We start from the raw sequence: 13,962 nt of genomic DNA on the forward strand, positions 1-13,962 counted from the left end.
TAAAGCTGTCATGATTTTCTTTAGAATGATGTGGGGAAAGACAGTAAGATGAAGAAAGTGATACAAAGGATAAATGTTGACTACAAGGCAAAGTAGGATGGGGGGAGGAGGTTGTGATGTGGGTGTCAGTGACTGGGGCAAGTACTTTTGCCCGATCACTGAATCTGCTCTGAACTAATGCTGGAACAAATGAGGTATTTCACAATTATGAGTCCAGGTTTGACCTTCAACCATGGCATCATAGTGACAAATATCGCGAGATTTATGAAAATCTCATGATAATATCATGAGAAATTGCCTGAAAGTTTAAAATGGCAATTTCTTGCGAGATTTTCAAAATATCATGAGATTTATGAAAAAACATAAATACCATGATTTAAAAGCAATATTGACATTTTAAATGGCTATTTATCGTGAAAAAAACATGTATTTTTATTTTTGAATAATTGTTATTAATATTTTCTTATAAAAATATTTTTCATATTTTTTATTTTATTTTTTTATTGCCAAGATTTTGCTGAAAAATTTGTGAGATTTATTAAAAAAATTCAAATTCTTGCTAGTTTTTGAAAAACAAGATTTTATTGTTTTTAATTTGCATGGCATTACATATATACCTATAGTGACTGTTTTACCTTCAACCATGAGCTAGGTTTGTCATTGCATGCAAATGAGCCATCTCACAACTATGAGGCAGTGGAAAATGTGGAAGTTAATTCGCCATATACACAAGGAACATTTAGGCAATAGAACATAAAAGATCTGAAATTGAAGGAAAAAAAAAAGATTTCAAATAGCACCATATGTTGGAAGAGAGATGCCAATTTTGATAATATTAGAGAGGTAATTTATAACCTAAATTATAAGTCTGCATCCCAATAAAATATATTAACCTTCACTTATTTGAATAATACAGAGTTGGACTTACGGTGGTGCAATATAATTGGCTCAAAGTGAAACACTCTACCAACACCATGTCCAACAAATCGCTCCACTACACCATAACCAAATCTTTCCGCATGCTCACTGAAAAACAAAAGCAAAAGATGGTCAATAGACAACCATATAAATACAAACAAGCAGATAGACAGAACCATCAAACAATCTTCAACACCAAAACTTGGAGGAAGTGAGAGCACTGAGAGGTGACATGCAGAAAAGATCAGCTTTTAAGTGAATAAACTGATAAAGGACATCAAACAAGCAGCTAAATGAATTTTAGATATTGAAGAGCCCCCACTACAATTCTATATTTTGCCTCCTTTGGAAGCTCATCTCCATCCTAGTTCTCCTGTAATCTGACATTCAAAGCCATGGGAGTTTTAAGTAGTTTTCATTTTAACATCCCATTCCAATGTAGAAGATCTATCTTGGACCCAAACTGGTCTTTTTCTTTTTCTTTTTTAATAGTCAAGCCACAGTTAACAAAGAGTCGAAGGCGATTTAACAATGTTAAAGCTTGAACTTGTAGTTGAAATATGCAAAAACCAGAGTGTGCAATCAAATTATTAATGAAAGAAGGATGTTATGTTACTGCACAAAATTATCTTACACCACCACTGGTCGATCATTTTTTGCCTCCCTAGAGGAGGCAAGCACTTTTCTCGATGCCCTACCCCAACACATGCACCTCAAGGCTTGAGGCGGACAACATTTTCACTGCTGGTTATGACAAACTAAATTTTAAAGTAGCATTAAGTTCACAAGAACGAACTTAGTAAAAAATGCATATTCTTGTTCAAAAAATTAAGATGACTCTAGTTTCTCAAAATGTGCTCTCTATGGAATCTTCCTAGAACATCCTAAACAATTCATCAAATAGCAAAATTTAACATACCAATATATTATTCTTTGCATGTCCCCCGTGCAGATCTTTAATTTAGAGAGAATACAGAAGTTTATATATTATTCACAAGGAAAGAAAGGAGAAAAAAAAAACAAAAACTACATAGAAATGAAGGTATAAGAACATGTCTAAACAATTATCACCCATTTTTCTTTTCCTTTTCTTTACGTGACAGGAAAAGATTGGGAAAACATTTTACACTTGGTTTTGCAGAGAAGCAGAGTGAAGCAAATTTATGCTTAGCAGGGTAATGAATATTTATGTGACATAGGTCCTTCAAAATGCCCAGTGTACCGATGTTGATGTTGGCACCTTTTGGTGCCGTACTGGGTGCTTCGAGTGATGCCATAGATCACATTGTACAATATACAGATACATTTATGCATGCACACACAGACATGGAGAAAGAAAGAAAATGTACATGTAAGATATTTTAAGAACAATGCATTGAGGAAATAGATTACCAAATGCCTCCACATACTTTGGAACTAGAGGACTTATCATCTGATGCATAACCAAAAGAGAAGTGGAAGTTTATAACTTTATAGTAGGATGATGGCATTTTTTGCTGGCACCAACATAATCAAACATTACTTTTTGGAGACACATGCACTACAGACAACAGGCACATTGGTCTGCACAGAAAGCAGAATGCCACGGCTGTGCTTTCTGCAGATTTTGGCAAACTAAAAAAATAAGGGGAAAGGTCGTGATCTACATGTAAAAAACAAAGACAAAAGAGAGAACACTTCTTCATCTAAAGGGATTGAGGAAAAAATGCATTTTCCTGGTTCAAAGTTCCAGAACAGCAATCATACACAAAATATCCAGTCAAACATGTATGCACTGTTGTTTAAGCTGCAGTGACCATCCCAATAATCACTCAAATTTACATGTTCAGAAAATCTGTTGGCTACAACTACAGAACAGAGACAGCATTAGCAACTTGACACAAGTCAACATAAGCCAAAAAAGTTGACAATAAATGTCCACACTCAAACAAGTAAATGTAAGTGCCTATCATAAAAATATGCACTCTTAGCTTCCCACAATACAAAATCAGGAACAAATTATCAATCAGGAGAAAAGACAAAAAAACAAACAACAACAACAATGGCATAGCACCATGCCTGACAATATGTAAAGGTCATCATATTGTGGAGAATGCAGCAGATATTGGCCAATAGAAAAACAAACCTGAAAGTGAATGATTAACCATCCAAGCCAAGTTTGGCCTCCCATGTTGTGCAAGAGCGAGCACAGCAACATCCTCTACCTTGAACCAAAAAGCATCAACAACAAAATATAATCAGCATCATGCATAAAAAAGAGTGAAGAACAAGCACCCACACACAGACAAGGATTCCAACAGCCAAAAAATAGCAACAACAACAACAACAACTACGCCTTCATCCCAAAACAATTGGGGTCGGCGATATGAACCAAAAAGGAAAATCATTCTGGGTCCTCCACATGAATCCTTCTCCTCCAATCATTTCTATCCAATGTCATGTCCTCGGTGAGGTTCAAAGCATTCATATCCTTTCCTATCATCTCCATCCAAGTCTTCTTACGCCTACCCCGACCTCTTTTAACTAATATATTTTGCCATTTCTCCATCCTTCTAACTGGAGCATCATTAGGCCTTCGCCGAATATGCCCAAACCACCGTAAACGATTTCCTCTCATCTTATTTTCAATGGATGCAACGCCTACCTTCTTACGTATCTCCTCGTTTCGAATCTTATCTTTTATTGTATTTTCACACATCCATCGAAGCATACGCATCTCAACTACACTCATTTTTTGAATATGATGTCTCTTTGCAGCCCAGCATTCCGTACCATATAGTAAAGCGGGCCTAATTGTCGTCCTATAAAACTTTCTCTTCAACCGCAATGGCATTCTACGATCGCACAACACTCCAGTTGCGCTTTTCCATTTCATCCACCCAACCTTTATCCTATGGTTTACATCTCCATCAATTTCTCCATCCTTTTGAATGATAGATCGCAAATATTTGAAATAGTCATCCAACGATATTTCTTGCTCGCCAAGCTTCACTACACTCTCATCACTACTGCGTTGCTTATTAAACCGACATTCCATATATTCTGTCTTACTCTTACTCAACGTAGAACCTCTTGCTTCCAATGTCTGTCTCCATAATTCTAACTTAGCATTAACCCAACTCTAGACTCATCAATCAAAACAATATCATCAGCAAACAACATACACCATGGCACATTTTCTTGAATTGTTTTCGTAAGCTCATCCATCACTATAGCAAATAGGAAAGGGCTCAATGTAGATCCTTGTTGTAACCCAACTGTTATAGGAAAATTATTTGTCACCCCTCCATAAGTGCGGACATTGGTTACTACTTCTTCGTACATATCTTTAAGTATACTAATGTACTTGAGAGAAACACTTTTCTTCATCATTGTCCACCAGAGAACATCCCTAGGTACTTTATCGTATGCCTTCTCTAAATCAATAAAAACCATATACAAATCTTTGTTCCTCTCTCTATATCTCTCAATAATTTGTTTAAGAAGATGTATAGCTTCCATAGTTGATCTTCCAAGCATAAAACCAAATTGATTCTCCGATATCATGACAACCTATGCTCAATCACCCTCTCCCAAAGTTTCATAGTATGACTCATGAGTTTTATACCACGATAGTTTGTGCAATCTTGTATGTCACCCTTATTCTTATATAGAGGCACCAAAGTACTCTTCCTCCACTCGTTAGGCATCTTATTTGTCTGCCAAATTTTGTTAAAAGGATTTGTCAACCATTCTACACCACTCTCACCCAAGCATTTCCAAGCCTCGATAGGTATACCATCTGGTCCAACTGTCTTCCTTGATTTCATTTTCTTTAAAGCCTCTGCAATTTCTTTCTTTTGAATCTAGCACATGAAGTCATGATTTATCTCATGAAAAAGAATTGATAAGTCTCCAAAATCCTGAGCATGACTTCCATTAAAAAGCTTATCAGAATAATTTTTTCATCTCTCCTCATCTTTGACTAAAACCCTTTGAGTTTCATTTTTGATGCATTTAATCATACCCAGATCCCTCGATTTTCTATCTCTTATCTTTGCAAGCCTATAAATATCCTTCTCATCCTCTTTGGTATCTAACTTGTCATAAACCTCCTTATATACCTTATCTGTCACGTTTCGAACTACTTTCTTAGCTTCTTTCTTTGCTATCATATACTTTTCCAAATTCTCATTATCACGACTTTTACTTAGATTTCTATAACACTCTCTTTTAACCTTAATAGCTAATTTGACATCCTCGTTCCACCATGATGTATCCTTACGTAGCGGTGCACCGCCTTTAAACTCACTCAATACCTCCTTAGCCGCCTTTAGACTCACCCAATGCAACAGCCAAGAAATAGCATTATTGAATAAAAATTGCTTAGTTCATTTGCAAGACTGACTAAAGGATGCAAATGAACCAACTTAGTGAAATTTACAGACAATTAACACAATATAGAGACGATTTTAAGGCACTCCTTTATCACAAGCTAATAAAACTAGCATTTGGAAGTTAGCTATTTCAAAATATCGACAAAACTTCTAAAACACAAGCACTACGTTTTGGAATTAGATCCTGTTCATTTTTTACCCACATCCTGCTACATTTTTTCCATTCCCCTCTGTAAAGATAATCACATTAGCGTGCAACTCAAAAATAAATAGACATTAAAAGAAAACATTTAAAGTAGTTAGTTCTCGCAAGCCCTTTTCAACAAAAAGCATGCTCTCTATGTTTCCTTCTCCAGTTAGATCATTCAAATCTCGTGCTAGCTTGGTTCTTTTCTCTGGATCATCATCTCCTGCTCAATATAACAAGCTTTCAAGGTCTTAATTTTACAAATAAAACCATTATCTATGTATCAAATTCCCACAAACACTAGGATAAGCTCGAAAATTGCGTTTTCCAGTGTGAATCACAATGCAAGCTTCCCAACTGACGGGATAAGACGGGGTCTGGGGTTTTAGAGGACGATCCCAACTTATCCAGCATTTCGGGATAAGCAGTTGCGTCCAAACAGTTTCGGAAACCATCAGAAATCGCCCATTTCCGAGTAAGCATGATAAAAGCCCCAAGATTCCCACACACAAACGCACATGCAGAGAGAAAGCACCATCCCACCGAAGAAGAACACAAAGAAAGAACATAAAAGAAAAATCGAAGCAAACGCTAGGTTAGTCTTTATCCGCGATATTCGGAGGGCGCCGACGCGCCGATCTCGCCGATATCCGTCCCTCGGAGATCGAGATTCCGGCAAGCAGCGGCGTGGATTTCGCGGAGGGTGGGGAAATCTCGGGGGTCGAGGGACGTTCTCGATTAGTCGCCCTAATTTTTGCGAGGCTGGAGAAGAGCGTGGGAGGAGCTTGTCGAGGTAGAAGACGACTAAGAGGAGGAGTTCCCCTGTTGCTTCCAGATCCAGGCGGCGATGCAGAGGAGGATGAAGGAGAAGAGAACGATGGAGTTCTGGTGGGGAGGGCGTCCAGTGAAAATGGGAGAATGAAAAGAAAAATAAGGGAGGGAAAAAAGTTGTTTCCCTCCCGCCCATAAAAAAGTCGTCATACTGACGCATCAAGGGGCTGCATCAGTGAAAATAACGTTTTTCTGGCGCAATGTACATCTGGTTAAGCGTCAAAGATGTTTTCACTGGCGGTAGGTTTCCAACACCTTTTTCTTTGACGCAATCTCTTTGTGAGCCAGTAAAACGCAGATTGATTAGAACTCAATCCCCAATCTCCTCAACGGGTGCACAAATAACACACCATTACACTATTACACTAGACTATGAGTTGTAATTATTGTGACCCAGAAACCTAGCTGAGCTTAAATGACTCGAGCTAGAGCTCGAGCCTGAGTTAGCTCGGCTTGTTGTGCATCCCTATCTAAGAGGGTTGGATTTAAGTAATTGGATCATAGTCATATTTGAATTCAGATGGAAAAAGACCCAATTAACTTAAATATCTAATTGAATATTGTTTTAAATGTAAGCCAAATCATATATATATAGAGAGAGAATCACTAAAATATGAGAATTAGAATATGAGAACTAAAAATATGAGCATTTTCATAGTTTTTTTCGAAATCCAACCATGTGGATGTGCTTGGCATGGTGGATTTGCTAGGAATCAAGTGTATTCTTTATGAAAAATACAATTTTTGAATGCTTGAATATTTATGAGCTATTGATTTTAAAGCTTTAAAAAATCTCATTTATGCATCAAAATTGGACGATTCAAGAGCGGGTTTTTATAAAACCAAGCATTCAGATCATATTTGTATGGCTAGATTCAAGAGAAAAGAACAAAAAAAAAATAGTTCACATATTCTAGTGATATATATATATATATATATATATATATATATATATATATATATATATATATATATATATATATATATATATATATATATATATATATCTGATTATTAGTTAGGTACTTTAATTATCGAATCAAACAAAGTGTACCCAAATTAGATCAGATATCAAACCCAAATTCAAACCACTAACATCTCTTATTCTCTATAACCATCAATCTAGATAATCTAAAAGTAAATCCAAGGGCCCAAGTTCACAACAGTATGGTGGGAGATGTGGGAGCATATCTCTACATGAAATAGGAACTCTCTCATGGGATCATCCAAGACACATAAGTATTAGGCCCATGTCATGAGCACTCTTATTAAGTTATTGATGATTAAACATTAAAAAATTTAAAATTGAAATACAGAGAATAATTGATTTATTTTAATTTTTTAAATTAAAAAAAAGACACGGGATGCCCTAAAATTACCTCCAAAGCCGTCAGATGAAAACGGAGGGCGGGAATGTGAAGTTCTCACAGCCGCTCGATGGGGCCCCTAGTGGACGGCCAGGCTGGGTCGGCGGGCCTGGCCTCGTTCTCTATAAGTATCGGGTCGACTAAGTGGGCGAGCGTGCGATCCTTCGTTTATACTTTATATTATAATTCTCTCTCTCTCTCTCTGAAGAAGGAAGAGGAGGGATTTCGGTGCTCCAGATCCAGGTTTTGCATTCGATATTTGGTATCATTTCCTGTTTGTCTCATTTTCTTGCATTTTCACGATTGGGTTCTTGTTTTGCGTGATTCTTCACTGCAGGGTTTGGTGGTGAAGCGTTCGGGTGTTGTGATTAGGGTTTCATTGTTCGCCGTCATGTCCAATCGATTCCTTGCGGGGAATTTCGCTTTTGAATTTGTTGGCGAGGATCGGTAGTGGGTTTAAGTTGTTTGGGAAGATTAAATTCGATTTCTCGCGGTTTCGTAATTTGTGGGTATGAAAGATTTTGGTGTTTCTGATATGGTTTGCCTTCCAATTCTTTCATGGCGTCATCATCAGTTTTTGTAGCGAATTGTGCAAGGTGCAGGGAATCGCGATGGGGAAATCGCAGAAGTCGTCGAGGGGTTATGTGGGGAGTTTCGTTCCCGATTATAGGCTTGAAACTATGGGTGAATCGGATGGAGTTGCGGTGCGCAACGGCGCGTGGAATTTAGACAGTGGGGGGTTTGGGAGCTCCGGTAGGATTGATACCGAATTGACTGCTTCAGAGGATTCGTGTGCGCCAATGAGGAAGTCGATGAGTTTAAACGTGGACAGGTCAGATGCTTTTGGTGTTCCGTTTCAGGTTTTTTCGATTGCAAACATGTCTAGGGCCGAAAGGAGGGAGTTGCAGAGGAAGTTCAGGATGGAGCTGGAACAGGTTCGCAGCCTCCAAAAGAAGATAGCTTCAAGGTGCTTCAATGGGGTGGCATTATCTTCCTCTAGTGACGTCCGCAGTTGGAAATCCAGTGTCGAAAAGGCGCCAGTTGGTCCTTCAGTTAGTGCTAATGGTAAGGGAAAATCAAATAAGAAGAATGGTCACGTAGATTTGCCTGAATTATCTTCTAGCGGGGTGAAAAGTCGGTCTTTTGCCAGCAAGAATGCGGCGCTGTTGAAGCGCGGGCCCTCTGGAAGATTCAAACTGATGGACTCAGATGTTAGTAAAGCAAAATACAAGGATTGTTCGGTGATGAAACAGTGTGAAGCGCTGCTTAAGCGTCTAATAACACATCAGTTTGGTTGGGTATTCAATGCTCCAGTGGATGTTGTTAAGCTGAACTTACTTGACTACTTTCACATTATCAAGCATCCAATGGACCTCGGAACGATTAAGAGCAGTCTTGCTTCAGGCGCTTACCCTAGCCCTCATGCGTTTGCAGCAGATGTGAGGCTTACCTTCTCGAATGCAATGACATACAATCCACCTGGTAACGATGTTCATATCATGGCCGACACTCTCAGCAAGTTTTTTGAAGTGAGATGGAAAGCCATTGAGAAGAAGATATCCACAAAAAATGCTCAGACTTTTACTGACCTTACCAGCGTGCCAGCGGTTGCCCCAGAACCAGTTTTTTTGGAGCAGAGTCGGCAGGTAGAAGGGGGTATATTGTCCCAAAAGAAGCGGAAAATCACGGATGTGAATGATAAGGCCAATGTAGAGAGTGCGAAGCGTGGCATGACAGATGCAGAGAAGCACAAGCTTAGCACGGATTTGGAGAATTTGACGGGTGATATGCTGGAGCATGTTGTCGACTTCTTAAGGGAACATAGCAAAAACACCAACCAGAATAACGAAGACGAAATAGAGATTGATATTGATTCTTTGAGTGATAATGTTCTGTTTACGTTGCGTAAGCTTTTGGATGACTATCTAAAGAAGAAGCAAGTGCATCAACGGAAGGCTGAGCAGATTGACGTGGAGCCAATTGATGTAGAGGTATCCTCTCTCTCTCTCTCTCTCTCTCTCTCTCTCTCTCTCTCTCTCTCTCTCTCTCTCTCTCTCTCTCTCTCTCTCTCTCTCTCTCTCAATGCTTTACACACAATGTTTGGACCCTTGTTGGAGGTCCATCTTTTTCTCATTCTTATGATTGATGAATCTTTTGATTTCTTGATGCAGATTTTAAACGAGTCTGGGCTTAGTAATTCATTGATGCAACCTTGCAAAGGTTACTTTTTTCTTCTCCCATATTTCTGTCACCTTTCATTTGTTCTACATTTGATTTCTAGTTTCTGATTATATTTAATTGTTTGATTGACTATCTCTGATAATGTTTGATATTCTGCTAAACTTTTCACCATCTACTATTAGCGAACGAGCTTGCTGATGAGGATGTAGATATTGGTGGAAATGATCTTCCTGTTTCGAATTACCCTCCTGTTGAAATAGAAAAGGACATGGTACCACGTAGTAGCAAGTGTAGTAGTTCAAGCAGCTCAAGTAGTGATTCTGCATCTTCTTCCAGTGGTTCGTATATAACTACTTGATTTTGTAGCGTTTTCCTCATATTGGTGTAAAAAATTCATAACTTTGTAACTGATTTAATTAATTTGTCAGAAAAATAGATAATTCCGTATTGAGCTTGATCTTGGTTTATTTGATAGGAAAAAGTAATTTCACGGACTCTGTTCTTGCTCTCTGTTATATCCTGAACTTTTTTACTTTTACAGGGTTATGATGTTATCACAAAAAAATTAATAATATAATGTTTAATTTGATGAAGACACTATTTTTGTATATATATGAGTGTCTATTGCGTCTTGAAGTTTGAGGTTGAACACTACCCTTTTGCAAATAGCATACTTGTTTAGTTAATGAATGAGGAAGGGTGATGTGGAAAAAAAATGCAACTCCTGTTTTTTCTAATCATGGTGGAAAAACAGTCTACGGATCTGTAAAATGCCTTCCATCTTTTCAGAAGCTTGAGATGCAAAGCTTGTTTCAAATATCAGATTATAATGGCTGTTGATCATTATTTGTGGGATAAAATGTGGCTGGAATTTGCAGATTCAGACTCTGGAAGTTCTTCTGGAAGTGAATCAGATGGAGCCAAAGCTGTATCACCTGCAGCAGCTGTCAAGGTTGGTCATCAACTTGTCTCATCAAAAGTAGTATATCATGTTTTTATTCAAATGCTGGTTTCAGATGTCATTATGGCATTTGCTATTGCCATTTAAAACAATCTTATTATGTTTTTGTTGTGTCATTAAGTGCTTTTGCAAGTAGTGTTTATGTTTCCTTTCCTCCGTAGGAAACAATATTCTCTGGGCTGACTTCGGATCAGAGAGGAAGTGAAAAACTTCAAACTGATGATGAGAGTCGTGAGTTCTCGAGTTTGCTTCTCTTTTGTTGCATACTTCCTGAATATGATGAAATATCATTTTGTATTGATTTTCTGATGAACAGTTTATGATACTGAAATACCTTCATCTGCATGTTCTTGCAGGCCCTGTTAGTGAGTTGGCTGAACTTGATCAGAATTCACAATCTAAAGCCATCTCAAATGGAGCTGACAGTCATCATCAGGGTAAGCATGATTCTGATAAGAGAAATTTGAGCATGAAGGTTGTTTTGCATCTTGTAGCTGCATGAGCTTAATCTTCCACTGTAAACATTTTTAGGGGAGAATATTCCTCCTGAAAAGCAGGTCTCCCCCAAGAAGCTTTATCGAGCAACTCTATTGAGGAGCCGATTTGCTGACACAATTCTTAAGGCTCGTGAGAAGACACTTGACCAGGTAAATCATATTTCAAGCGGGTGTTTGTGTGAAGTGACAGTAGGAAGCTTGAATGCTGGATATGAAATATGTGGTGGTTTCTATTTACTAAAACAGTGTGAGAAGGGAGACCGTGAGAAACTGCGCCGTGAGCGAGAGGAGCTTGATAGGCAACAAAGAGAAGGTCAGCATTTTGTCGTTTGTTTTTGTTATGCCGTAGGGCCTCCTACTTTGTCTTGGGGAGTACCATGACTATATGTTCTTTGCCTTGCTAGTGTTGGAGTTGTAAGTGATTGTAAAGTGACCATCTTGTTGTGGGGCCATGTGGCTTAGGGGTGGAATATGAGCTAGCTTCTTGCAGCATGCTCAGAGTCGACTTGTTGTTTGTTTAGTAAATGAGCTAAGCTTTGAGAGCTCGAGTTATAGGCACGCTAAAAGCTTGATAAGCTCATTTGCCTTGTTAGTTAATTGCTCAGGATATATGAAGAATTCAATCTAGTTGTCTGTCTTTTCTTAATTCAGGTATTTGTTAGTTGAGCTTGGGCAGGCTCGAGCTTCCTTGTTGAGCCTGTTTTCATAACTTGGAGGCCTGGTAACCTATGTTCCAGTGACACCATTTAGAGGATGTGTCGTGGGTGACACAAGTCGGACATGTTATTGGACATTTTCATGATGTGTTAATGTTTTAATAAATTGCAATAATATATATTTTTATATACTAAAATATAAAAAACAGTTTTTTATTGATTAAAAATTTAAAAAATCTATGTCCTTGGCCTATTTTTCAAAAAAAAATATCAAACTTGCACATCAGGCAGTACACATCTATATGACATGGCTGGTCTTAGATCTGATCCTGAGGTGCTTGAAGCAGTGTAGCTTGTTTACTTATTTTTTTCTTCTGTTGATCTACATCTGTGTGCTTTGGTTGTCGAACAAGTTTTTTGATGAGATCCTTGTACCTGGAACTTGTTACATGTGGAGAAGGCGGGGATGGAGGGTTATAAGACTTAACCTATTCAGCTGATTAACTCATGCTCAATGAAAATGTGTATAGAATCTCCTCTTTGCTAACCTTGCATTGGCTCACAGTCTTGAGAATCTCTGCTGATCATTTTAGTATATGCGGGTCACGTCAATGCTTTGCAAGAGAGTCTATATTTTCATTGTTGTACTAACACAAGTTTCTCTTGTTTTGTAATTTGGGGGGCAGAGAGGGCACGTATACAAGCAGAAGCAAAAGCTGCAGAGGATGCTCAAAGACAGTCTGAAGCAGTTGCTGCTGCTGAACTTAAGAAAAAGAGGGAGCTAGAGCGTGAGGCTGCACGCCTGGCATTGCAAAAGGTAACCTGATATTACTATAGAAAGAAGAAGCTTCTGCCCCCATATAACAAAACCTGATTTCTAATGTGCCAAGCATTTTGCAGATGGAGAAGACTGTCGAGATTGATGAGAATCGCCAATTCCTCAAAGATTTAGAAATGCTTCGTTCTGCCCCATTGCCAGAGCATTTACCTAGCTCTGTTGACGAAACAAGCCCTGATCACTGTGAAGATAGTATGACTGCAGGATTCAAACTTGGTGGAAGTAACCCTCTTGAGCAACTTGGGTTATACAGGAAGGATGAGGAGGAGGACGAGGATGATGGTCTGCCTGATGTTACTGCTGATCCTACCTCACTTCCTGAATTTGGTGATGTTGAGGAAGGAGAAATTGACTGAGGGGAATCACCACAGCTTGGTTCTTCTTCATTCCTGGAACTTTGATGATATGTTCATTCAAACAGGTTCTTCATCTCGAAATCTGAGCGGTGTTGCCAGAAATGATCATCTGTTTGTGTTCATGTCGATCAACCGGTGGTACTTCTTGAAAAGTTGCTTTCTGCTGGTGTTTGAATTGTCTTCCTTGGGACCGGTGGTACTGAGATACTTTGGCGGGTGGATGAGAGCGAAGCTCCCACTGTCATGATGCTTCCATTTTCTCCCATGGGCAGGACTTCTCCCTTGCACTTGCCTCTGGAGAAGTTGAATGGTTTGGGGGAATGGAGAAGCTTGGACACTATCTTGAAACATGGGGGTTGTGTAGATAGAATTTTGTCCTCCAAACTGTTGCAAGTACCAAGGTTTCTCCAGTCCATGTAACATGCATTCCTTCCTTTCTTGGAGCAGATTGGTATTGAAATTCTACCAAGAATCAAGTACTGCTGCTCAACTTTGGCGCTCCCCCCTACACATATTTTGACATAAGTTTTTGCGGACTATGTTTTTGTTTGCAACAATTAAGGCTGCCACTACAGGTGGGTGCTAAGTTTTCCAGATATAGCCATGGATAAAAGAAACAGGGATGGATTTGGAACTTGGTAATCACATGTTGTCCTGTTTCAAGTGACCAACTTGTTGGAGGAAGAGAGTTAGGTGTAAATATATGTTTATGTGCATGTAGTAAGGTCTCTTGTCTCCAGTCATTGTAATTTATTACCTGTGCAGAAATGTCAATGCATCTAATGCTTTCTAAA

General features: G+C 38.7%; 1 protein-coding gene across 3 annotated transcripts; it reads left to right on the forward strand.

Annotated features, from left to right (window-relative positions):
* Positions 1-7,853: 7,853 nt before the first annotated feature.
* Positions 7,854-13,962, forward strand: LOC149829819 (transcription factor GTE9-like). Of its 3 annotated transcripts, none has more exons than XM_090016100.1 (11): positions 7,854-7,922; positions 8,017-9,670; positions 9,851-9,899; positions 10,043-10,198; positions 10,739-10,812; positions 10,983-11,052; positions 11,178-11,258; positions 11,353-11,468; positions 11,565-11,631; positions 12,661-12,791; positions 12,875-13,962. In XM_090016100.1, exons 2-11 carry the CDS (start codon positions 8,291-8,293, stop codon positions 13,166-13,168), a joined length of 2,418 nt encoding a protein of 805 aa, XP_089872226.1. In that variant the 5' UTR covers positions 7,854-7,922; positions 8,017-8,290; the 3' UTR covers positions 13,169-13,962. The 3 variants fall into 3 exon arrangements, with proteins under 3 accessions (XP_089872226.1, XP_089872227.1, XP_089872228.1); XM_090016101.1 differs by lacking the exon at positions 7,854-7,922 and having other exon boundaries at positions 8,007-8,188; positions 8,263-9,670; XM_090016102.1 differs by lacking the exon at positions 7,854-7,922 and having other exon boundaries at positions 8,007-8,188; positions 8,282-9,670.

The sequence above is a fragment of the Nuphar pumila genome, chromosome 8 (genome assembly GCF_984573655.1).
Source record: "Nuphar pumila chromosome 8, dmNupPumi1.hap1.1, whole genome shotgun sequence".
NCBI classification, from domain to species: domain Eukaryota; kingdom Viridiplantae; phylum Streptophyta; class Magnoliopsida; order Nymphaeales; family Nymphaeaceae; genus Nuphar; species Nuphar pumila.

What these genes read in the sequence shown, in the direction of transcription:
- LOC149829819 (XM_090016100.1), top strand. Translation starts at nt 8,291, where the DNA reads ATGGGGAAATCGCAGAAGTCGTCGAGGGGTTATGTGGGGAGTTTCGTT. An exon ending in TGGAGCCAATTGATGTAGAG is followed by an intron (nt 9,671 to 9,850) that starts GTATCCTCTCTC and finishes TTCTTGATGCAG; the next exon opens with ATTTTAAACGAGTCTGGGCT. An exon ending in CACCTGCAGCAGCTGTCAAG is followed by an intron (nt 10,813 to 10,982) that starts GTTGGTCATCAA and finishes TTTCCTCCGTAG; the next exon opens with GAAACAATATTCTCTGGGCT.